The 24114-nt window shown below is 43.4% G+C and overlaps 1 protein-coding gene across 2 annotated transcripts in view; it reads right to left on the bottom strand.

Annotated features, from left to right (window-relative positions):
• TXNDC11 (thioredoxin domain containing 11) overlaps window positions 1-24114 on the bottom strand; it is a 60838-nt gene extending 36724 nt beyond the window's left edge. The window contains exons 1-4 of one of the 2 annotated variants that reach the window (XM_059155480.1): window positions 23742-24114; window positions 17725-17941; window positions 13328-13425; window positions 9227-9356 (exon numbers count right to left, since the gene is read on the bottom strand). In XM_059155480.1, the coding sequence (XP_059011463.1) occupies window positions 9227-9356; window positions 13328-13425; window positions 17725-17941; window positions 23742-23995 (699 nt within the window). In that variant the 5' untranslated portion in view covers window positions 23996-24114. Of the gene's footprint in view, window positions 1-9226; window positions 9357-13327; window positions 13426-17724; window positions 17942-23741 lie in introns of those variants that run through there. The other variant, XM_059155481.1, reaches the window with a different exon arrangement.

Raw genomic sequence — 24114 nt, 5'->3', positions numbered from 1 at the left:
AGGTTTCTTCGTAACCTTTCTCAGATTTCTTCCTCAATCACTTCCTCCCATTCACACCAAACATGCCTTCACACTTACGGAAATCAGGTTAAATGAGATTGGCTCCACTGGTGTTCATGGTCATCCTTCCAGGGGCATCTCCCCCCCACATCTGGACCCCCCCCCCCCATCCTGTACAATGGCAACCCTCCTCTCTGGTCAGGTCAGTCTGCAGAGGGCCCATCTTTTACCCTCTTGCTCCTCTAGTCCCACAAGCTTCTTTCCACCTGCTCATACCATTTCTCTAAGCTTTAGCACAGAACACTCCTGCGTTCTGCCAAACCAATTAATTGTCCCCTACCAGACATATTCTGCCTCCCAGGTCAGGATAATTGCTTCCTTCTTGAAGGCCTTGTGGCACAAATTCTGTCTGTGATAATCGTATCTGTCCGAAAAGCCAAACCGTGAGATCCCTGGGGAAAGAGTGCTGGGCCTGGAGTCTGATGCTGAATGGGCGTGGGTGGACCCTTCAATGGGAAGCCTCAGTCTCCTTCTTTGACAAATGGGGACATTTCATCACAGGGTTATTGACAAGAATGAGCTTGATAAGGCACTAGGCAAATGTAAAGACTCCTTTCTGGCCCTAAAACACGCTCTTAATAAGTAACTGAGCTAATTTGATCGCTGGGACAAAATCATATCCCGAAGGTAAAGCAGAAGTTTAATCTCTGGGTAAAATTTTACATCAGTATATTGCAAAAAAAAAAAACAAAAAAGTAAAGTTCTGATCTGTAGGGGAACACACTCTTTCAAATCTAAAGCACTTGCTTATTTTAAGATTCAATTCTAATAAATCAACTGGTTTTTAGAAACCGACAGAATCAGAATGGTTAATCTTAACATCTAAAAAATGAAATCTTTAGACATTCTAGTCAATCAGTTAATATTGGGCAAAAAAGATAACAGAAATGAACACAAAAGAAAGACAACAGACTCATTCCGGTTTCTTTAAATTCTGACCAATCTTCCAAACCAAAATCAAGTAGAATAAATTCACCCTACATATTAAGAAATGTTTCGTGGCTAAAAATTAGAGGAGGTCAATGTCAGCCCTCTTCCCACTCATGTGAACAGGAGGGGGCACGGGGCCCAGGAGTGTGCACCTGTCTACACGCACAGTACTGCTGCACGTCCATGTATACATATGCACACGTGTACACACAGTAATGGAAGGAAGGGAAACGTGAATTCTGAGTCTTCAAGGAAAGCCTAAACTCAACGTTTCAAAATGAGTATCAGGCGGACCAACTGCAGGGGTCCTCCGTGCACACCTCCCCAGAGTAAGGGTTTACTCTTGTTGACAGCTTCACAGCTGTGGTTTCTCAAGTGCCTTCGTAACTGGGATGAAGGAGTCTCATCTTCAAGAGAATGGGCATTGCAATTTTCAAGCACTGTGGCCAAAGCAATCCCATAAAAAATACAAAGCAAATAATCTCATTTGCAAGGTTATGTTCACTTCTCTCTGCCACAGAAATGAAGACCGTAAGAATCAGCAACTTCAGCAGATGGTACAAAGCAACAGAAATTGTAAAAAACTAGCCAATCACAACACAAGGAGCACGCAAAGTCTATTTCAAGTGTTATTTTTCAAATATTGATAATACCATTAACGGTCTGTATTTAATTTCTGAAAACTGGCAGGTTTGAGAATGAAACTTAAATATTTCAGACAAGAAAGTGCATATTCACACACAAGGACCTTTCTAGGTCCGGGCCCACAGTTTGCTCAGCAGCAAATAAACCCAGGGCCCACCGCCAGGCGGACAACACTGTCCCGCCCTCGCACACCTGTGAGGCTCTCAGATGAGCCGGCAGGGCACGCAGGCCGAAGCCCTGCCTGCCAGGTACGAAGCCCGTACACAGGCTGTGCCTCTTCACTCGGATGCTCTCCAACATGTGAAGGTCTTCCTCCCCCAGTGGCCTACTGGTCCACTCCTGGATGCTTAAGTGGCCCTCAGGGGAGCGCTCACAGGAGTGCAACTGCCCGAGCATAACTGGTCAGTCAGGTGAACTCGGGACCCATGACAGGAGAGGACGCCTGTGTGACCTCCGCTGCTACCACTCTGCCGTCTGCTCCACCAGTCCGAGTCCTTCCCTTGGACCTCTAATTTACTGTTCCCTCCTCCTGGAGCCCTTCCTCGAAATTTCCTCAGGGCTGGGTCACACACAGGCTTCACTGGAAGTTTCTTTCCTCAGAGAGGGCTTCCCTCTCTTCTAAAACAGTTCTACCGTCCCTCCCTGCCCTTGTGCCTACCACATCACCCTCCTTGATTTTCCTTTGGGCGCTGATCTGAAATGATCTTGTACATTAGTTTCCTAGAACTGCCCTAACAAATTACCTCGAACTTGGCCTCGATCAACAAATCTGTTCTCACAGTTCTAGAAGCTAGCAGCCTGAAATCAGGAGGGCAGCAGGGCCGTGCTCTCTGCGGAGGCTCTGAGGAAGAACCCTTCCTTGCCTCCTCCCCAGCTTTTGGTGGCCCCAGACAGCTTGTGGCTGCATCCCTCCCGTGTCTGCCCGCAGTGTCACATGGCCTCCTGGCCTGTGTCTCTGTGTCCTCTTCTCTTCGTCTACAGAACCAGTTATTGGGTTTAGGACCCACTCTAAGTCCAGGATGCTTTCATCTCGAGATCCTTAACTAACGACACCTGTCAGGACCCTATTTCCAAATAAGGCCAATTCTGAGGTTCCTGGCAGCTAGGAATTTTGGGGGGACACAACTCAACTCCCTGCACCTTGTCTGTGCTGCAGTCTGGTCTTCATTTCAGTGTTTACCTCCAGGAAGCAGAGGGTCTCTCTAGTTCCTCACTACATAGCTGCTTCAGACAGTACCTGGCACTGAGCAGGCACAAAACAAACATTTGTTAACAAGTGACAGAATGGAGACAAAAAGATAAATGACACAAAGCTCCTCCTACAATTTAGCAAAAATAAAACATGAGGAGTACCGGCTTACAACCTGACCCAGTTTGCGTGCTTTTAATTCCATTCTGTGGGGGACAGTATATTCAGCACCTGCTCTAATGAGGGGGCTGGAAACGGGCTATTTATAGGAAGCCAGCAAAACCTCATCAGCATAAAATATTTCTCTGCTAAGTGAATACCATTCGCAGCATGGGTTGAATTTTAGCAGATGGTATATACACCCTCTAGTGGCCAGAAGAACAGTGAGCTTGGGCTTGAAGTGTTTCTGTTAATAAACACCTAGAAAATTCAAAACTGTCTGATTCACAGTGCTCTAAAACTATGAGTTGGCAGGGGCGCCTGGGTGGCTCAGTGAGTTAAGCCGCTGCCTTCGGCTCAGGTCATGATCCCAGGGTCCTGGGATCGAGCCCCACATCGGGCTCTCTGCTCAGCAGGGAGCCTGCTTCCTCCCCTCTCTCTGCCTGCCTCTCTGCCTGCTTGTCATCTCTCTCTGTCAAATAAATAAATAAAAAATCGTTAAAAAAAAAAAAAACAAAACTATGAGTTGGCAAAGGCAGAGCAGACTTTCACTAACAAACAAAAGGATAACAACAGGTGCCATTCTACATTCCGCATTCTACTAGGTTTTTCTCCAAATGGCTGAGGTTTTCTATCACTTGGCAATTTTCCTAAGCCCCTGCTTTCCCCTCCAAAAGATTCTCAAGATTCTTCCCCATCCCACTTTAATTTAAAACAATGTGGTTTTAACCGCTAAGAATAAGAATAAGGATTAATGGATGTATGCAGAATCACGGATCTTATGTGGATAAGTTACAGAAAATTCATGGTAAGAATTAGAAACTATTTTAGCTACAAATACAAGATAAATGTTCTAAATAATACTGTTGGCATTTGGTGGGTATGTTACAAGGCACAAATCAGATAATTCTGTCAAGTGCTTTAAAAATAAAAAGAAAACATTATTGATATAGAAGCTACTGATATCTAAGTCAAATAACTAAAAAAATACTAAAATGACAAGTCATAGAACTCGTGGCTTTGCAAGTGACATTTTCATCACTGAATGCTATTTTCTGCCTACTCAACTCGACATTCACCAAAATAACAATGATCGTGGCATGTTTGTCTGTGTTGTCCACAAGTAATAAACGACACTTTCCTGTCTGTATCTTAAATAGGACTTCAAGCTCTTCTTCTCCCTCTGCAGTATCCACTGGCAAGTTTAATTTAGTTTTTAGCTGCATTCACTATGAGGCAAGTATGATTTTATTTATTTACTTACTTTCTTTGTCTTTTTTTTTTTTTTACTTACTTACTTTTAAAGAATCTCTACACCCACCATGGTGCTCAAATTTATTTTTAAAGAATTTTTTATTAATTTATTTTTATTCATTCATTCATTTATTTATTAATGATTTTTATTGTATTATTTTATTTATTTATTATGATTATTTATTTATTTATTATTTTTAAATTTATATTAAAGAATTATTTATTTTTAAAGAATCTCTACACCCACCATGGTGCTCAAAACACCCGAGATCAACAGGCATATGCTCTACTGATTGAGCCGGCCAGGTGCCCAAGCAGGTATGATTTCAGTGCACCTCTGAGAAGAAAAATCTAGACCTTACCCTGCCTCGATACTGTGATTATCACACATAGAACACCCAATCAATAACAGGAAATGGTGAAACCCTGCTGCTTTAACAGAAGGTCAACAGCCATGGCCCTATCCTCGATTACTATTTATTCTTAAAAACCGTTCCTAAAAATGAAGGGGGAAAAGTTACAGTCAAATTAAGAAGCCAACACCTTCAAAATTTTTCTATCCTGAAAGAGAAAGGCTGAAAAATGACATAAAATAGTTAAATGCCCAAAGTTTTAACTTCTAGATCTACAGTGAGGTTTCAACTCCAAGACCTTAAACATTTCTTCAGATACAAGCGAGAATTTGGGGAGCCAGAAGCCCTGGGCTACAGGCCAGTCTGCACTGAGAGTTAATTACACCCCTAATGTCCCCCACCTTCTTACTCTGTTCAGAAGGACCCATCATTTCTACCTTGCACGGCTATTAGGAAGATCAGAAGCAGAACCACGTGAACACTGGAGGGCACTTTTGCAGTGCGGTTTACACATTCTTTGTTGGCTAATAATGAGTAAAGTATGCTGGAATTTACAGAAACAAATATTTACAATATTCGCCCTGCAATGTATTTCTGTGATACTCCATAAATCAAAGGCAAAATCATTTTCCTAAAAATTGCATCTGGGCTCAGTCAGTGTCATCTTCTACATATAGAAAACTAGAGTTAATGATGAGCAAATGGGTTTGGGCAGGTTTGAGAGAGCAAGTCAAATACAATGTTTTACAGTGGTTTACACATTTTACTGCTTTAGGTAATTCAATAACAAATCATCTGAAAGAAGTTTTTGGAAGAATTCATCTGCAGGACTTAAAAAAAATTCAAACCAAGATAAAATTAGAGCATTTTTATTTAAAACAGCAACATAAGCTTATGTACATATATGGTCAGGATACACATAGTAAAATAAAAATTTATGTTAAAAGTTATTACTTTCAGATATCATCACTTCCCAAGTAATTAACACTAATGGCACAATTTTATGATGGTCCAAACTGCTCATGAATAAGTGGATTAGAGACAAATTAATTTACAATTAATCAGTATAGTTTTTTTTAATGAGGGGACAATTACCAAATGCATTTCCTCAAGGTGTCACAAACACACCTAGAGACATAAGCAAAAAGCAGTGCCATTCTAACAAACCTCAAAAGTGCCACAAAAACATGAAATCATTACTTTAGCCCAATTCTGGCAAACTTAAATTTAAATACACTTGATATTGAAATCCCTATTTAAAAAACATATAAATTAGGAGATAAGGCTCTTGATCAAAAGGTGTACCTTCTATAGTAAGATTTCTTTGAATTAGCAAAATCCTCAACGTATTTAGGAAGCATGTTTCGCAGGAAGGGGCAGTAACAATTTGATTATAAGGATGAACATCACAGACAGCTCTATTGATGACCATACAACTCATTCCTGTCTCTAGTTCCCCAAAGATAACACTCCAGGATTTTCCAGTCAAGGCACTGCCTGATTTTCATATTCTCTCTGCCACTGTGATGAGCAGAAAAGCTTGCAACAATGAGGCTGTGGCATTCTGTGTGCTGCAAAAAAGATGTGTTTGTACTAACACCTGTGAAGCATCTTCCTAAGGCCTCATTTGGGAGAACAGTAATTTACAAAAGAGTTTCTCAAATGAGGCTACTTGTCCTCCAAGGGGATATCTGGCAATGCCTGGCTATTTTTGGTTGTCACAGCTGGGGGGGGGATGCTACTGGTATCCAGTAGGTGGTGGCCAAGAATGTTACCGAACATTCTGCAAAGTATGGGACAGCCCCCACCTCCAAAGAACTACCTGACTCCCAACATCCGTAATGCCGAGGTTGGGAAACCTTAATTCAGAGGAATGTCCAGAAGCATACTGTGCTCTAGAGTGGAGCCTCCAGAAATTCCTTTACCTCTCCTCTTTATTCGACTCTCAAAGCCGTGGTGGTGGCTTCATTTCTGGATCCAAAATTTCGCCATTATGCTACCTTACAGAGAGTGTGCACGAAACCGAGACCATCTAGGCAGTGTCGGTATGTTTCACAAGATGAAGGGTTTCACAAGAGCCACGCTGGGCTTGCCTCCCAAGTTCTTTCACCATTAATCAAATATTGTCTCTTGTCAACCAGACAATTTCATCTCAGTGAGAAGCAGCCCCGTGAAAAATAATACTAACATGATAAAAGCTATCTACCACTTCAGGAAGAAACCTTCTAAAGGTTGACAGGCCATACAGGGTCCCATCTTGGCCGCACCCTCTTGGTCCTATTTTCAAGGCAGTCTAAACATTGCTGCGCATCATTTTAACTCAGCAGGCCACCGAAACACAACCTTCAGTAATGTGAGTTACTGTGAGAGAGATGGGAACTCAGTGTCAAACTCGGAGCATCATCTCTGAAAGCACCGCTGACAAGAAGATTCAGAAAATGCAGAGGCTGAAGGTAGGAAACCAGCCTTGCTGCTCAGTCATAAAGGGGAACTCGCCTCTCTCCTGCAGGCCCAACCACAGAGACACTACGGAGGCCATAAACAAAACAAGATCAGAAAGAACTCTGATACGGACGTTAACGTGCATTGTCTCAAAAAAAAAAAAAAAAAACTTGCCCAACCAATAACTGACGAACCTTCTTCTTCCTGCCTCTTTCCACCTCTAAACCTCACGGAAGCCAAAACAGTCAGGAGGGATTACATAAGCCAATTCCCTACATTCAGAGATGAGAAATCTGTGCAAAACTCAGAAGTCAGAGACTTGACTACGTCAGGGCTAATATCCAGGCCCCCAAAGTCCTAGTCGAATCTTACCCTGCTAAGACCTGGCTCAGAACTCTGGATACAAATCTCCAACAGGGCTGAAAAGAAAACTGAAGTTGCCCCTCAGTGCTCTTATTATAAGGCTAAATGATCTTAATTTTTTCCCATACATTTCTTTGAAAGGGTAAACACATAATATACAGTGTTTATTGATGTGGCATTGCTCCTCTGCCATTTCTCCCTTTATTTTTGTTTTAGGAAAAACTGAGTGAAAATGTAATGAAAAAAATAGAGGGTTTCAAGTAAAACTAGGCACAGTGCCCCACAGAACTCCCTACAGAGCACACCTGAAGGAAGACCTCTTCGTCGCTGCAGGTCATTTTTTATCATCTTAATTATAAAACAAAATATTTCTTATAGAAGTAGGGAGCTCCAGCAAGCACTGTGTACATGTCAAGTTCTCTCAATAGTGCTAAAAATCCAGGATTTTCCTGTCATGCCATTTCTGTGGATAAGTTTTCCTGTATTGGGACAACATCCCGTAGGCATTTTCATGTCTTATTCAATCCCTGTCTATAGATAAAGGCACAGAGGCTTAAAGGGTTAAGCAGCCCATAGGCCACACAGCTAACAAGTGACAAAGTTCAGTGTCCAAGTCCTGATTCTTCATCATTCTGCCTCACCGCCTCTGCGACCCTGTCGTCTACGCAAACCTACATGAACACGCACTTACCACACAACTACTGCAGCTAAGAGTTAAATACCCTGTTCCAGTCCCCTGATGCCACGCAGGTGAGTGATCTGGCCCACACCACAGAAGGAGTCAGTGTTGCCAAAGGGACCAGGCCCAGGCCCCCAGGGTGGTTCCCAGCTGCCAGCTTGTCCCAGTAGAACGAGAGACAAGCCTGTGAAGGGCACAGAGATCCATCCTGTATCCACGTAAAAGGAAGGACACATTCACTCTAATGCACACTTGAGAACTTACAAGCAGGATAACTAGACAGTGACACTGCTGCTTAGAGAACCTACGTACAGTTAACACACAGTGTTTCTAACATGGCTGAAAAGCTGTAAATGATGTCCCAGTAACAGAAATTCATGTCCGATCTGCATAAACTCTCCCTAGTGCAAAAGGTAAAATCAGTGAGGTCCGGGATCATAGGGTTTATGTCTCAGGTACCTACAATCCTGTGTCTAAGGATCATTTTTACATGCTGTACCCAAGTACAACTTACTCTCACACCATTGAGTTTTTCTGTGGAACTGTACTTATAATTTATTTAGATTATTTTAAGCTTTACACTGGCCTCTCATTAATAAGTGATCCTGAACACACATTGAAGATCCTATAAAAATAACTTATCAGGAGATGAAGCTGGTGATGGGAAAGCAGCAGAGAAGCCATGTTAGGAATCTTTCCATTAATAAGACCTGGAAAGGGTTATGCACTTTATAATAAACAGAAGGGAACATATTCCCAGTTTTTTTTAAAGCTAAACTACAGTGGACAAGTAGAACCAACTATTCCGTAGTACCATAAAGCATCAAATAAAATTTTTAGGAATCTGCAGATGCATATAACCTGTAAGTTAACTCTTACATGCTCTAAGCTCATCATAAGACAGACCGAAAGTCTTGGAAATTCCCAAACAAAAAATTCACAAGGTTTTACAAGTGTTCTATTCTCTTCAAACTCACTTGGCCAAACCAGCCCTATGATCAAGTATCTCAAAAAGCATTTAATTGGGGCTTATCTCTAATGTGATCTTTTCATCGCTGTAAATCAGGAGGTATAAAAAACCCTTCCAATATACACAATCCAACACAACCCAGTGAAACCTTGGGGATGGGAGGAGATATGAAAGACAGGTACCTCGTAGTTTGAGAGAAAATCTAGTAACTCTGATTGAGATGGGATGTAGAGAAGTGGTTTCATCACCCGGCGGACAAACTTCTCAATGTAAACAGCACTCATGGGGCCTTTGTATTCGATTGGTCCAAAACTAGTACCAAAAAAATAAAAATAAAAAAATAAAAATAATACACCATGCATTAAACCTGTAACGTATAACTGAAATCATCAACCACAAGACGATCCTGACTGCTTCACAGGGGAGTAGCCTTCTGTGTCCCAGGAGGTGAACGGAGAGCCTGAGAATAGGATCTCGGGTGCCAGGTGGCACAAGCAGCCACGACTCTCCTGTGAGCTTAATTCAACTGCAAACTGAATTTCAAAGAACATTCATCCTAGCCTCTGGGGGGAAAAGAAAAATTCTCATAATAATATTTCTTTAAAAAAACAAAACCAAACAGAAAGGTGATCCTGGCAACTGACCAAACGCTAAGGGAGTCCAGGATCTTAACTATATAATCGATGGCGGTGGGGGAAGGGGTGGCAGACTTTCTTTTGCACATCATTCTGAAAGAAAAAACAAGCTGAGCAATTGGCCCCTGGCCTACTAACATGTACCTATTAATATTCCCACAGGCACTTACACAAAGGATCACTAAATAACCTGAAACCCATTCAAAACTTTACTTTAACAAAAAAAGATTATGGGAAGGGACAAAGTTAGGAACCTGCAAAAATGATCTTATTTCCCTTCCAGGTGTGCTTAAGGATACACAGGAATATGATTTACATTGCTAAGAAATAAGACCGACTTTCAGTGACCCTCCTAGTAAGCTAATCAGAATCCTCACATGGCTTTCTTCAGTCTTGCACAATGTAGACGCTGCTCAAATACAACTGAATGGAATGTGGCAGGGTGGCGGAGTAAGGTGAAATTTAGTAACTCCGTTACCATCCTTTCGTCTAAACAGAAACGGACATTAAGCTTCCTGTTAATAGCAACAATAAACAGAGCACAGTAAAGAAGTACATAAATGCTGTGATCCCAACACTATATGCTAACATAAACACACACACACACACACACACACACACATAATGGGATGAGATATACACAATTCTTCTGGGTGCACTGAAAATATGATGCCAAACAAAAGAATATTAGCATGAAAAAAGTAAAAATAGCGCTCTACATGCACAGCTGGAAGACAGAGTTAACAACTAGATCAATTCAAGACTTACATAAGTTTAAAAACTTACCACCACCACCAACCCCATCAGCCACCAACAATTTTTAATTTAAAGGAAGAAATCAAGGAGCACCTGGGTCGCTCAATGGGTTAAGCATCTACCTTTGGTCAGGTCATGATCCCAGCGTTCTGGGATCGAGCCCCACATCGGGCTCCCTGCTCGATGGGGAGCCTGCCTCTCTGCCTACTTGTGATCGCTCTGTGTCCAATAAATAAACAAAATCTTAAAAAAAATTAAAGGAAGAAATAAAAAAATCATCTGATAATTTATTTTGTTCAGCAAAAAGGAGGCAACAAATCTGGAAATGTCATCTACTCAGGCAAGCAGCCTCCTGGGGTGTCATTAGAAGGATCCCAGTGACTGGTAGAAGTTGAGATCTCTAGAATGTAGGTGTAGGACACATTTCACCAACACACCACAGTCACTACCATAGGACAAGCTGATCCAGGGCTGCTGAGCCTTGTAACAGAGTGTTAGAAGAAACCACTACCTGCCTCAGAACCTTTTATAAACTTTCTCTGTGAGTGGTTATCAATACGAGCAAAAAAAAAAAAAAAAATGGAATCTACTTAAAAGCAATACAGAAGTCTATTAATTTCTCTAAGCAGCCACTAGTAAGTAAGCCATTACAAATACAGCAACAACAACAAAAACACACAGACGGGGGTTCCTGGGTGGCTCAGTGGGTGAAAGCCTCTGCCTTCGGCTTGGGTCATATCCCAGGGTCCTGAGATCAAGCCCCGCATCGAGCTCTCTGCTCAACAGGGAGCCTGCTTCCCCCCCTCTCTCTCTGCCTGCCTCTCTGCCTACTTGTTGCTGTCTGTCGAATAAATAAATAAAATCTTTAAAAAAATAAAGCTTTAAAAAAAAAAAAAAAAACACAGGGCGCCTGGGTGGCTCAGTGGGTTAAGCCGCTGCCTTCAGCTCAGGTCATGATCTCAGGGTCCTGGGATGGAGTCCCGCATCGGGCTCTCTGCTCGGCGGGGAGCCTGCTTCCTCCTCTCTCTCTCTCTGCCTGCCTCTCTGCCGACTTGTGATCTCTCTCTGTCAAACAGATAAATAAAATCTTTAAAAAAAAAAAAAAAAAACACAAAACCACAAAGACAGCAATGGTCTGTCTGCCCCGTGATGAGGTTGAGGGGTCACACTGGTAAGCACAATCAATCAAAAGAACCTCAACACCACTGAATGGTCTTAAAAGAGTTTAGTTAAAGAAACACACTCATTCATATGTGTTATGGATAAAACAGAGATTCTTAAATAGGATATAAAAAAGCTACCTTTCAGGTATCTCTGTGCCTTAACACTTGCTTGTTTTTGGTACACTGGGAATGGAGGATACTGAAATGAGTATTAAGAGGTCTGAACAAACTGAAAAAGTAAAACCTAATGGGCAAAGATGAGGGGCGAGCACTTTGAGGAGACTATCAACCTCAAACTTCTCATCTGTGAAATGAGAAGAATGGACTAGATGTTTCTAAGGTTCCTTGCACATCCTTTCAATCTTTCCATAAATCTAAAAAACAAACAGTATAAGACAATATACTGCAGAGCCATATAACCCAAAAAGATATTCTGTACTTGATTCAAGGGAACTTTCCTGATTTTAATATCACATCAAATCAGGCCCACGTCTGGGCAGTGGATCGGTTACTTACAGTGGCAGCCTATACTAGGCACCCGTGCCCTATTTCCTATCTCCAAATACTGTCTATTTCCAAGAAGAGAACTGCAGGGACCTTCGTAAGAAGCTTATTTATCCCATTACAGAGCACAGAGCTTCTGCATCTGCAAGTGCAACAGTTCACACTCTGAGAAGTACTCTTGTATCTAGAAAGGACGTTGAAAGTGGAGATGGAGTGACAAAGTGCATTTCTGCTCAAATATTACTTAACAGCTCTTGAGAAACAATACTGCATGCCACACAACATTTTATGTTAGAAACATGAGGCGTGATGGAACGTGACAGATAACCCACAAATGAGAGGTTGATGTTTCTTACAAACCCTCATTGATTAAGGCCTAGGAAGTTCAGAGGGAGGGAAAAAATTAAGCATAAAGAGTAAAGATCTTGCTAATGAAACATTCTTTAACCATTTACCTTCATTAACAAACTTCATGCCAATTACATTGAACAAAGTCCAAAATCTCATCTGTCTTCAAAATTCTCCAAGTCCGATTTCAGACATTACTTAACACTCACAGCACGGTCTGGGAAGGATTCCAAAATCAAACACCAATATTTCTGAAGCATAATAACCTGGCTCCTTAAGTAGGATAAAGACCAAAGGCAGCCTCTTGTCACTTCAGGCTAGGTGAGTGCACATGGGAACAACATTTATGAAAACCTTTTAGGTTTTCAAACCCTTTGGATTTCAGGATTATGGGCAAAGGACCATGGACTCGTAGTTAATTTTCTTCCCAGCTGAAAAGGTGCTAAAATTCCCTCCGGACTAGGTATGTTGCCAGGTAACAGGATAAGGACCTTTGTGCATACAGTAAAATACTTCAGAACGTCTGAAATGTATAGCCACACAAAGGGGCAGGGGGCACTCTCAAAAACAATGCCATACATTGTAATGGTATGAAAAGATGTTCACACAAGCAAGAAAAAGCAGTTTAGGAAATACTATTACTACACAATCCCATTTTTTTTTTAAATTTAAAAAAGAGGGTAGATCTGTATAGTCAGAAGAGGATATATCGGAAAATACATAACGATTGTGTACTGCTGATAAAATACCCAGATCCTTTTATTTTTGCTTATCTGTATTTTCTCCATTTCCTACAATGAATATTTAATACTTTAAAACAGAAAAAAAATTCACTTTGGAAATTTACTGGAATTAGAAAACTAATTCAAATTCTTACCTCCGATGATACAGATATATCACAGGGAAATAAAAGAAGTGCTTCTGTTTTCTGCATTCCCCCTGGTTCCACCAACAGTTAATTGCCACAAACAACACCTGCAGAGCCAAAAAAGGTTTCAAATGACTATGAATAACAACTGAAAAACTACCAAGATTTTAAAGATAAAAATCACAGAAATGGAACTGTTCTCCGAAACAGAAAGCGAGAAAAAAAAAATTATCACCCATATTCAAAGAAGGTCATCATCTACCATCACAATAAACAAGACAGACTCTTATCTACGGTGTCTAGCTAGGAGTCCAGTATTTTACAGTCTAGTCCAAGAGGGAAATGATTTGCTTTGAACTCTAAAGGGAATGAGTACGAGTGAGCTTTTTCTAAGCATGATTACACTAAAACTCAATGGAAAGCTATCTTTTTTTTTTTTTTTTTTTTTTTTTTAAGATTTTATTTATTTATTTGAGGGAGAGAGAGCATGAGTGAGGAGAAGGGCAGAGAGAGAAGCAGACTCCCCGTGGAGCTGGGAGCCCGATGCGGGACTCGATCCCGGGACTCCGAGATCATGACCTAAGCCGAAGGCAGTTGTCCAACCAACTGAGCCACCCAGGCGTCCCGAAAGCTATCTTTTGATAGTCAAACTGAGCACGGGAAAAAGGAAAAAATGTTAGCTGCAAATAAAACATCACAAATATCAAAGATCATTTTTTTTTAGATTTTTTTTTAAAGATTCTTATTTATTTGACAGACAGAGATCACAAGGAGGCAGAGAGGCAGGCAGAGAGAGAGAGGAGGAAGAAGGCTCCCCACTGAGCAGAGAGCCTGATGTGGGGCTCGATCCCAGGACCCTGATATCATGACCTGAGCCGAAGGCAGAGGCTTAACCCACTGAGCCACCCAGGTGCCCCTCAAAGGACCATTTTTAATGACCACACTAAAAACCAGTAAGATAATTAAAGCTATGCTCTAAAATGTAGTATTAAGCAGCAAAAATACAAACTAAACACCTATTTACAGGTAGATGATGAAGTATTTAAGGAGAAGTGTCCCTAAGGAGAAGTGTCCCTATGTCTCCAATCGACTCTGAAATGTACCCCAAACCAGATGGGTCATTGCTTAGAGGAGCACTTTTCCACTTCGGCACTACTGCCACCTCAGCCTTCCACTATTACAGGGCTTTCCATAGATTTGTTTTTGTTGTGAGGGGCCGTCCTACACACTGGATGGAGGCTTTAGCAGTATTCCTGGCCTGTACCCCCTGCACGCTAGCAGCTACCCCACCTCAAGTACTGATCCCCGAGAATAGCTCCAAGCACTGCCAAAAATCCCCTGGGGGAAAAAACTTCCTCTAGGTGAGAACCACTGACTAGAGGAATAGTAAGAGGAATAAATGACAATAAAATGTCAGTAACAGGGGCGCCTGGGTGGCTCAGTGGGTTAAGCCTCTGCCTTAGGCTCAGGTCATGGTCCCAGGGTCCCGGGATCGAGCCCCCACATCCGGCTCTCTGCAGAGCAGGGAGCCTGCTTCCCCCCCCCTCTCTCTCTGCCTGCCTCTCTGCCTACTTGTGATCTCTGTCTAATAAATAAATAAAATCTTTAAAAAAAAAAAAAAGTCAATCACATTTAATTCACAGGTACATACAAAATTCCTTTACCTTTGCTATGTGGAAACATTTTCATAATACTACTGAAAGAATATGAAGACTACAAATGAAGTCACCTTCAGAGGCCTTCCTTCCACGCTGGAAACAGCAATATTGCTCAAAACTCAGAGCTCCTTTTAGAGTCCATTTATGAGAATAGAAAACAACAATATCTTTACTTAAGGTGACATCTCATTTTTTTACTCAAAAATAGGGCACAATCAACCATGTTTGCTAATTTTACTAAAGCCACGTGGCTCAAAAGGTTTTTGCCTGTTTCCAAAAATAAACCCTCTCCTTTTCCCTAGTGAGAACACAGAGTAATAAGCACTCAATTTGGAAGAAGCTGAAAAAAAAAAATTTGAAAAAAGCAGTGCCCGTTAGCTGTGGACGGCACTATAACCTTCACCACTTATCCTGTGATCCTTGGCCAACCGCCCCACCATCTAGGTCTGAGGTCCTGCTTCCAAGAACAGGGATGCCAGCACCAGCGTGCAGAGCTGTGATGAGAAACAGCACAGGCCCTGGCACACCAGAACGCAGCTCCTGTAAACACTCATGAGGACACGGCCGCTTCAGCTGACAATAAGGCAACAAGTGACTGACTCCTGCCCTAAACACAGTAGACTCCCTCCTTGCTTGCTCCCCCATGTTCTCTTAATTCAGAAGACCTGGGGAATGCCTGAGGAATGAAGTGGTGACATCTATTATGCTAACCTACTGTTTGCCTCCCAGTGCTCCACTGGAGTTCCTGCTTCCTCCCTCGAAGTGTCTGCCAGTTTGGTTATTATTAGCCCTTTTTTTCTTTTTTTTCAAGTTAGCTCTACTGCCCAATGTGAGGCTTGTACCCACAACCCTAAGGTCGAGGGTCACAGGCTTTCCCAAACTGAGCCAGCGTGACGCCCCTATTGCTAGCCATTTTAAGGGGGAGGGGAGTAAAGGGAGCACAGGGAACTGATCGATCCCATGGGTCCAAAGTTGGAACACAAAATATCAACCCCCTCAGAACCAATGTCCTAGGCAATGAAGAGTTCTAATGAAGAGCCAGATTTAAACAGTACTTTGCACCACATTCAAGGATCTATAATGGTTCAAAAGGCTTTGCTAGGTTGGGCAGAAAGCCTCACTAGCATTTATAACATTGTTTCTAAGAAAAACCTACCCAGAGTTCCAAAGAAATTTCTGGAACTCAGCTGCCTGCATCAGTTACCTCAGATGAGTGGTTTCAGCAGCAGCATTTTAGAAATCTGTGGGATGCTCTTCTGGTTGTTGCAGTGACTGGGAAGCTACAGGGCATGGGGTGGGCAGGCACTGTGCAAGACAGCCCACAATGCTCGAAGTGCTCTGCACAGGAAAGAGTTGTGCACAGTACCCCCAGAGCAGTCTGAAATGTCCTGCCGAACAATGAGGCTGGGGAAAACTTGTCTGTTATTATTCTAACCTAGGACCTAATTCCATTTTATTTATTTTTTTTTTAAGATTTTATTTATTTATTTGACAGAGATCACAAGTAGGCGGAGAGGCAGGCAGAGAGAGGAGGAAGCAGGCTCCCCGCTGAGAAGGGAGCCCGATGTGGGGCTCGATCCAGGACCCTGGGATCATGACCTGAGCCGAAGGCAGAGGCTTTAACCCACTGAGCCACCCAGGCGCCCCCCTAATTCCATTTTAAATGGGAATCGAAAGCATGTTTTTGGTATGCACCGAATTTCTTGGGAAGGCAACTCTTACGTAAACCTAAATACAGAAAATACTTTTTTGGTTCTAGTCTTTACTAAGAGCTGTCCACCATTCAGGAAACTCAAATCAATGAGAGCAGTGTCCCTGCAGTACCTGAGTCTCTACCACAACGCATTAGGACCTATTCTGCCTAAGCATTTACATCCTGAAACACACATGACCTGATGACATGCTACTTTTGATTTCCCCCACCTTTATAATTAATGGATTGACTCTTTTGCAATTATATGCGTACAGAAGTTTTATATCTATGAATTACTTTTCAGGACAGCAAAAGTCACCTCATAATGTATGTGTTTTATAAAAGGCAACTAGGATCCACTGGGTTGAAAACCACTGCCATACAGATGACTCATCGCCCATCCCTCTGGCCTAGCACAAAGGTATAGCTTCATTAAGTACTCGATGCATATAGCTCTGGTCCGTGTGTTTTTAATACAGCAACATGTTCCACTGTAGTCATGACACATAAATGAGTCTTACAGCAGAGTGCCTGGCTGGCTTAGTCTGACTCTTGGTTTCGGCTCAGGCCATGACCTCAGGTGGTGAGAGCCAGCCTTACATCAGGCTTCATGCTGGGCATGGAGCCTGCTTAGGATTCTCTCTCTGCCCCTCCCTACCCCTACCCCAACCCCATGTTCGTGCATGCAGACGCGCACTCTCTCTAATAAATGATATGAACGTTAAAAAAAAAGAAAAAGAAAAGAAGTCATCAACAAATATCAAACAGAAATTCAACTAGGCTTTTCAGCACTGAAACCAAAAAGCATGGCACCCTGAGATGAACTGATCTGCATCTGAAGGAAACACAGAATCTGCTCCCTCTCCGGTCTCTAACCATTACCCTCACCATCAGAAATCTTTTTTCTTTACAAAAGGCTTTACCATTTATAAAGTGAGGCTCCTGGCCTTCAGCCTGGCTCAATCAGACAGCGGGGTGAGGGGTATCTGTGGGAGCAACCAGCCTGGCATACAGGGCAAACAGTCACCTGAGGGCAGGCGGAGGGTCAGCATTACCTGGTCGGAAAGCTGGTTCGCTGCCTGCTCAATCTCTGACCTGGCAGCGATGGACTGGCCACACCACGGGGCGTAGAAGAACAGCAGCGCCACCTCCGAGTCCCGGCGAACATACTCTGCATAGTCCAGCTGCCCCTGGAAGAGGTCAAGAACCGGCGACCTCGAGGAGAAAAAGCTGACAGGTGGCTTTGCTGGTATTATCACATCTTTTGCTCGACTAAAAAAGAGCAAACACAAACAAGATTGCTAAGTTTATCTTCTTCTAACAACAGTTCTACGTGGAGGGAGGATGCAGCTTAAAAGAAATAACTCTTGAATAAGAAAATGGAGTTCCCAAAATATCACCCTGGAGTAAAAACCAGGCTGTGCTAAGGCAGTACTTAGCTGAGAAAATGCAATACATGAATACTGTGTTGAAAACAACTCTCTAATACTGTCTCCCCAGGTTGGGGCGGGAAGGCAGCAGACAGCAGAGGAGAAGGATTCTTTGAAGAATCCATGTCCTTGCCTCCTACACCCAAAACACCCCACCCTCATCTCTCTGCAGCCTGGCTCTCCACAGGAGCTGCTGGTCTCCAGGGCTTCGGAATAACCAGTAAGCTTGCTCAGAACTAAGGGGAGGGAGCCCTCACGGCTACCACTAACATTTCTATGGGAAATTCTTACCATCGACTCAACTTTGCAAAAACTACGCTTATGAGCTGGAGTTGGCCTGTACTTATACAGGACATTCAGGCACAAGTAATGAATAATAAGGTAGATTTCTCCAGATATATATTGGGAAGCCACTAAAATGGAGTTGGGAGGCCAGAAGGGGGAGCCAACACTTCTCCATGTCAATTACATGAAAAAATGATCAATTACAAACTATAAGGGAGAATCTTCAACAGGAGGATTACAAGCCCCAACTGGAAAAGATGTGTAACAACTCCTACAAAAACACTGATGACTTCAACAATCAGCCACTGAAAAACTGTCATCCCCCCAAACTCCTGCATCTCTCCAATGGACTTTCACTCACAACCACCCCCTCCCATCTTCCTCCTTCTCTGTAAAAGAATGTTGTTCTCATTTTCCTGAGGGACTTGCCTATGGTTTGCCGTAGCCTGCATGTCCTGGATTGCAATTCTCTGCTATTCCTGAATAAACCCATTTTTCTGGTAAAATAATTAACTGTTTAATTTTTAAGGTTAACAATGTCATGATCCAGAGGTTATTAAGATGACTAACAAAGTAGCAGCCCAGTTTACCTGGAAAACAGTCTGCCTGCATACCTGAAGTTCCCAAAAGGGAGAGATCAAGAGAAGATAGAAAAGAATGAATAAGTGGTCTGAAGTCACAAAGTGGCCACTATGTCTCCCATCAAGACAAAAACATCTTGGCTGAGACTGCATCCCAACAGGTGAAATGAGCTTAATGAACACCTTGAGCTGTTCACACATCTGCACTAACATGGCATAAAACTGTTGCAGTAGTTTAGCCAAGAAACCAATAGAATAAAAACAGAGACTCTAGAAAATATTCAATTAATCCAAAAGGCAGAAAAGAACCAAGGAAGGAACAAAAACCGGAAGGTACAAATAAAACAAATAGCCAGAAGGCAGGATTACACCCAACAATATCAATCATTACATTAAATATAAAAGGACTAAACCACTCAGTTAAGAGGAAGAGAATACCAGACTGGATAGTGAAGCAAGACTTACCAAATGCTTTCTAAAAGAGACCCAATTTACACATAAAGACATAGAAAGGATGAAAGCATAAGGATGGGAAAAGGTAAATTATCTAAATAGTATGCATAAGGAAGCTAGTGTGACTCATTAAGTGAGAAAATAAACTGCTATATATTCTTATAATTAAATATTTCTCAAGAATAAAGAACTGATACATACTATAACGGGATGAGTTTCAAAATAACTACACTGAAGAAGCCAGACAATAAAGAATACAGATAAAATGAATGTATCTATGTAAAATTCCAAAACAAACAAAACTAATCTATAACAAAATAATCACATCAGTGCCTGTCTAGAGTGGGGACTGGAGCAAGGAGACTGGCTGCAGAGGGGTACTGAGGAAACTTTCTGGGGAGAAGAAAACATTCTCTGTCTTCACTGAAAAGAAAAGGGTGGTTAAATTTTATCAAAAATCATCAACCTGCACACATAAAATTTGTAATTTAGCTGAATGTAAAATATGCCACCATGAAGCTGATGAGAAAACATCTTGGCTGGTGTGTCTCCTCCTCTGACAACTCTACCCAAAGGATGAGACCTCATTTTTTAATCTCAGCTCCCTGTTGGTTGTTTTTCTACCCCTTACCACAATTAGCAACTTACTTATTTTACCTATGATCTATTTACTTTACCACAGCATTAACTCCCTGAGGGCAAGAACCCTATCTTTTTCACTGTTAGATCCTCATTGTTTATGGTTCCTGGTCCTCTGAAGTTCAATAATTTGTGAAACCAACAAACTGACCCTCCTATCTCACCTGAACATATGCAAAGGCAGATTTAATATAAACCCACACAGACAGACATAATTAAGAACACTCAGAATCTACGTGTCAGAGGCCCATTTGCTTTACTAGGGATGACCCTAAAGGCCACATCATTATGTTCTATGCTCACATATGTGATCAAACAAACCTGACATGCTGGCTTCTCAGAATACAGCAAGGTAGCAGGAAGGAAGAACAAGAAGGAAAGTGCTGCCAGCTCTGAGATATCCAGTAGACAGATAGGTATTTAGAACCAAAAAGGAAAATGTAAACACCCAAGACCCAACCTCCTCTAAGAGGAGTGGGTCATTTAGCATAAAGGAAAGAATCCCCTGCCCTCCTCTGCATCTAGAAGGTGTTAGCTTCCTGAATTAAGACAGACTTAAATACGTTGCTTCCCTATTTTAACCCAAAACTACTAATATCATAAAGTAGCAGTACCGAAAGAGCCAATCTCCTACTTATCCACTCAAACTACCATTTTAACACTGCAATCAGGGAGCTCTGTCTATGCAAAAGATCTCCAGAACCTGAAAAACTGAGTCACTTATGCAGTAATTCAAAAAATGTTCACTGAGCAAAAGGGAGTACGCTTCAGAAACTGCCCTGCAGGCACCAAGGTGACAGCAGCAAGCAAGAACACCATAATGTTCTCAGGGGGTTACTTTCTCAAGGAAGAAAACAGGCAAACAACCGAACACGTACACAACAAACCAAAACCCACAAAAGGATCACCGCTAAGTGGAGAATTTAACAGGGTGATGTGACAGGGGATCTTTTAAAGCAGAGAGATGACAGGCAGCCATGCAGAGAGATGAGGAAAGTCGTGTGTGACACGTTATTAAAAGCTCCAAAACTCCCCCTTTCGAGATGATTCTCCCCCAATCAAACTGCATGTTGAGTGTGAAATAACACAATCTGAGGGAAAATGTAGATCTGTGACAGCGGAAGCATAACAATGCACTTAGTATTACTGCTCCGCATGTTCAGAGCTGTTCCTAAAGTACACTGGCCAGATAAAATACGTGGCCCATGGAAAAGCAAATATTAACCAGGGAAAAGAAACACCTGCCTCTGCCCCACCAGAAACATTCACAAGTTTCCCTTTAACTCTTCAACTTGCTACAAGTTTTTGAGAAACTCAATCTAGACCAAAGATTTCTGCAGCTTTGAACGCTCAGTCTGAGGTTTGAGAAACTCAAGAACTGGTTGCAAGGGCTGGTTACAACTCCCAATTTTCCTGTGAAATGCATACCCTACACCTCCTTCTGAAGCAGCTCTGAATTCACAAAATGCAATAAAGCAAAATGAATATATGCGCCATACATATATGGATACACACAACTTTTTCCCTCCAAAATCAGGGTGAAAGCAAAGGGAGGAGAATGCCATCAAAGAGATTCAATGCCTAGAAAGGCAGGTAAAATAAAGATTAAAGGTCCCAAACTGCACAATTATTGCGTCTCTACTCCAAATTAACCTCTTTTATATTATCTGGTTTGAACTCAGCTAAGCAACCAACACCGAAGATGGCTGTCCCTTATTTTAGGCCCGGAGCTATTAATAAAAATAACATTTTGGAAAAAATCCTATTGTCCTCATTAATGCAACAATCTTTTTTTTTTTTTTAAGATTTTATTTATTTGACAGAGATCACAGGTAGGCAGAGAGGCAGGCAGAGAGAGAGAGGAAGTGAAGCAGGCTCCCTGCCAAGCAGAGAGCCCAATTCGGGGCTCGATCCCAGGACCCTGGGATCATGACCTGAGCCGAAGGCAGAGGCCTTAACCCACTGAGCCACCCAGGCGCCCCTAATGCAACAATCTTAAAAAGTAAAACAGAGGGGTGTCTGGGTGGTTCAGTGGGTTAAAGTCTCTGCCTTCGGCTCAGGTCATGATCCCAGGGCCCTGGGATCGAGCCCCACTTTGGGCTCTCTGCTCAGCAGGGAGCCTGCTTCCTCCTCTCTCTCTGCCTCCCTCTCTGCCTACTTCTGATCTCTGTCAATTAAATAAATAAATAAAATCTTCAAAAAAAAAAAAAAAAAAAAAAAAAGTAAAACAGAAAAAGGGGGCCAGAAAGGTTCAAGCCTGTAACAGTATCATGACATCATTCAATCAAGTAGGAGTAAAAAATCAATCTCAGTCTACTGAAAGACTGTTTATATCTGCCAGGGGCACAGAAAGAAGAGGGACAGGCAGGCTCACTCCTATTCCGAAGCCGGCAGGGATCTTGCTCTGCCTGCTCCAACAACTGGATTTACACTCCTCCTCCTTCCGCAAATCTCAAAGGAATTTCTTAGCTTTTTAAAGCCATATTCTTTCAGAACAAACACGAAGCATTATTTCTATCGGTGAACAAACAGACGTCAGTAAGCCCTGGAGTGGGGCTTACTGTGCCAAGGATGAACAACCGTGCTGGTTCCTGGCAAGTGATCAATGACAGTTATCCTAATTCTTTTCTCTTTCCACTAAAATTCCCAAACCTCTGACACCTCTCTGACAACAGAAGCCACACACTACGCCCGGTGAAAATGTTCCAAGTTGCAATCTTCCTCTTGGCTAATACTAATACGCCAGTCAGCTGCAACAGAGACTTATAAATTGGGGAGTCCCAGAAGATTCACTGAGGACTTGAGGGACCAAAAGTACTCCCGAAGTTTAAAGAACATGCTGTATGTGGGTACCTTCCCCCAAAAAGGCACAGTAACTTTAATTTTTTTTTTTTTTCCTGTTCACTAAGCTCCAGCCTACCCAGGTCTTCTTTGCACTTCCAGGAAAACACCCGCTTCCTCCAGCCTTTGCACTTCTGGCTCCCTCTACCCTGGACACTCTACCCCCGATCTTGATCTTCCGGGCACTGGGCCCTTCCTCCTCCTGGGGTGAGCTTCCTCTGTCGCTTGGTCACCAAGGCCTTTCTGCCCCACCCTCAACCCTTCTATCCCGGCAGCATTTACAGAAGTCCTTTAAAATTACAGTAAGTTGTTTACTGAAGCCTGTCCCACCCTCTGGAAAGGGGGGGGGTGGATTTCTATCTTCAACGCTCCCCCGGGGGAGTGTTGCCCACCATAGCACGTGTGGATAAATAATCGTTAGATGGACGCGGGCACGGATTCTCGAAGGGGTCTGGGACTCTTTAACAGTCGTGAATCTCATCACACCCGAGGCATAAGGGAAACAAGATGGGTGTTAAAATGAGGGTCCCGCAGCCTGGGCACAAGTGACAGGTGCGCCCCATTACGCCCCAACAGGTGCTCAGAACCTGGCCCACTAACTTCGGTGCTAAAAGGGGACGAAGGAAGGGTCCCGAGCGGCACCCGAAAACCTCGCCTGGCCGCCGGCTGGCTGCCCGGGAGAAAGTGGCGGGCACGGCCGCAGGCAGAGCAGGGTCCGGTCGGTGGCTCCAGGGGAAGCCAGGCCCCACTGCCCCCGCGAAGGCCTCTCCAGCCCCGGACCCTGCGGGCCCCAAGCCGGCCCTGCGCCGCCGGCCGGGGCCCCGGGGCTGCGGGCCGCCTCACCTGCAGGTAAACTTGAGGGCGATGAGCAGCGCGCAGCCGAGCGCCACGGCCCCGCAGAGCAGCTCGGGCCGCCGGCGCGCCATGAGGGAAGCGCCGCGCAGCCCGCGGCGGAGCCGGCCCGCCGAGGACGCTCCAGCCGGGACCGGGCTGAGGGAGCCGGAGCCCGCGGGGCCGCCGCCGCCGCCACCCTCGTCCTCGGCGTCGTCGCTGCTGCTGCTGCTGTTGCCGCCGCCGCGGCCTCCGCATTCCGACATTACATGCTCCCTGTCGCCGGCTTTATACCGCCGCCGCCGCCGCTTCGGGCCCGAGGGCCCGGCCCGGCCCGCCGCTCCCCAATCCCGCAGCCCCGCGCGCCCGCTAACCCGGACCCTCC

This window comes from Mustela lutreola, chromosome 17 (genome assembly GCF_030435805.1).
Source record: "Mustela lutreola isolate mMusLut2 chromosome 17, mMusLut2.pri, whole genome shotgun sequence".
Taxonomy (NCBI): Eukaryota; Metazoa; Chordata; class Mammalia; order Carnivora; family Mustelidae; genus Mustela; species Mustela lutreola.
The sequence above is the reverse complement of the archived record's forward strand: the minus strand, read 5'-3'. Positions and strand labels throughout refer to the sequence as shown.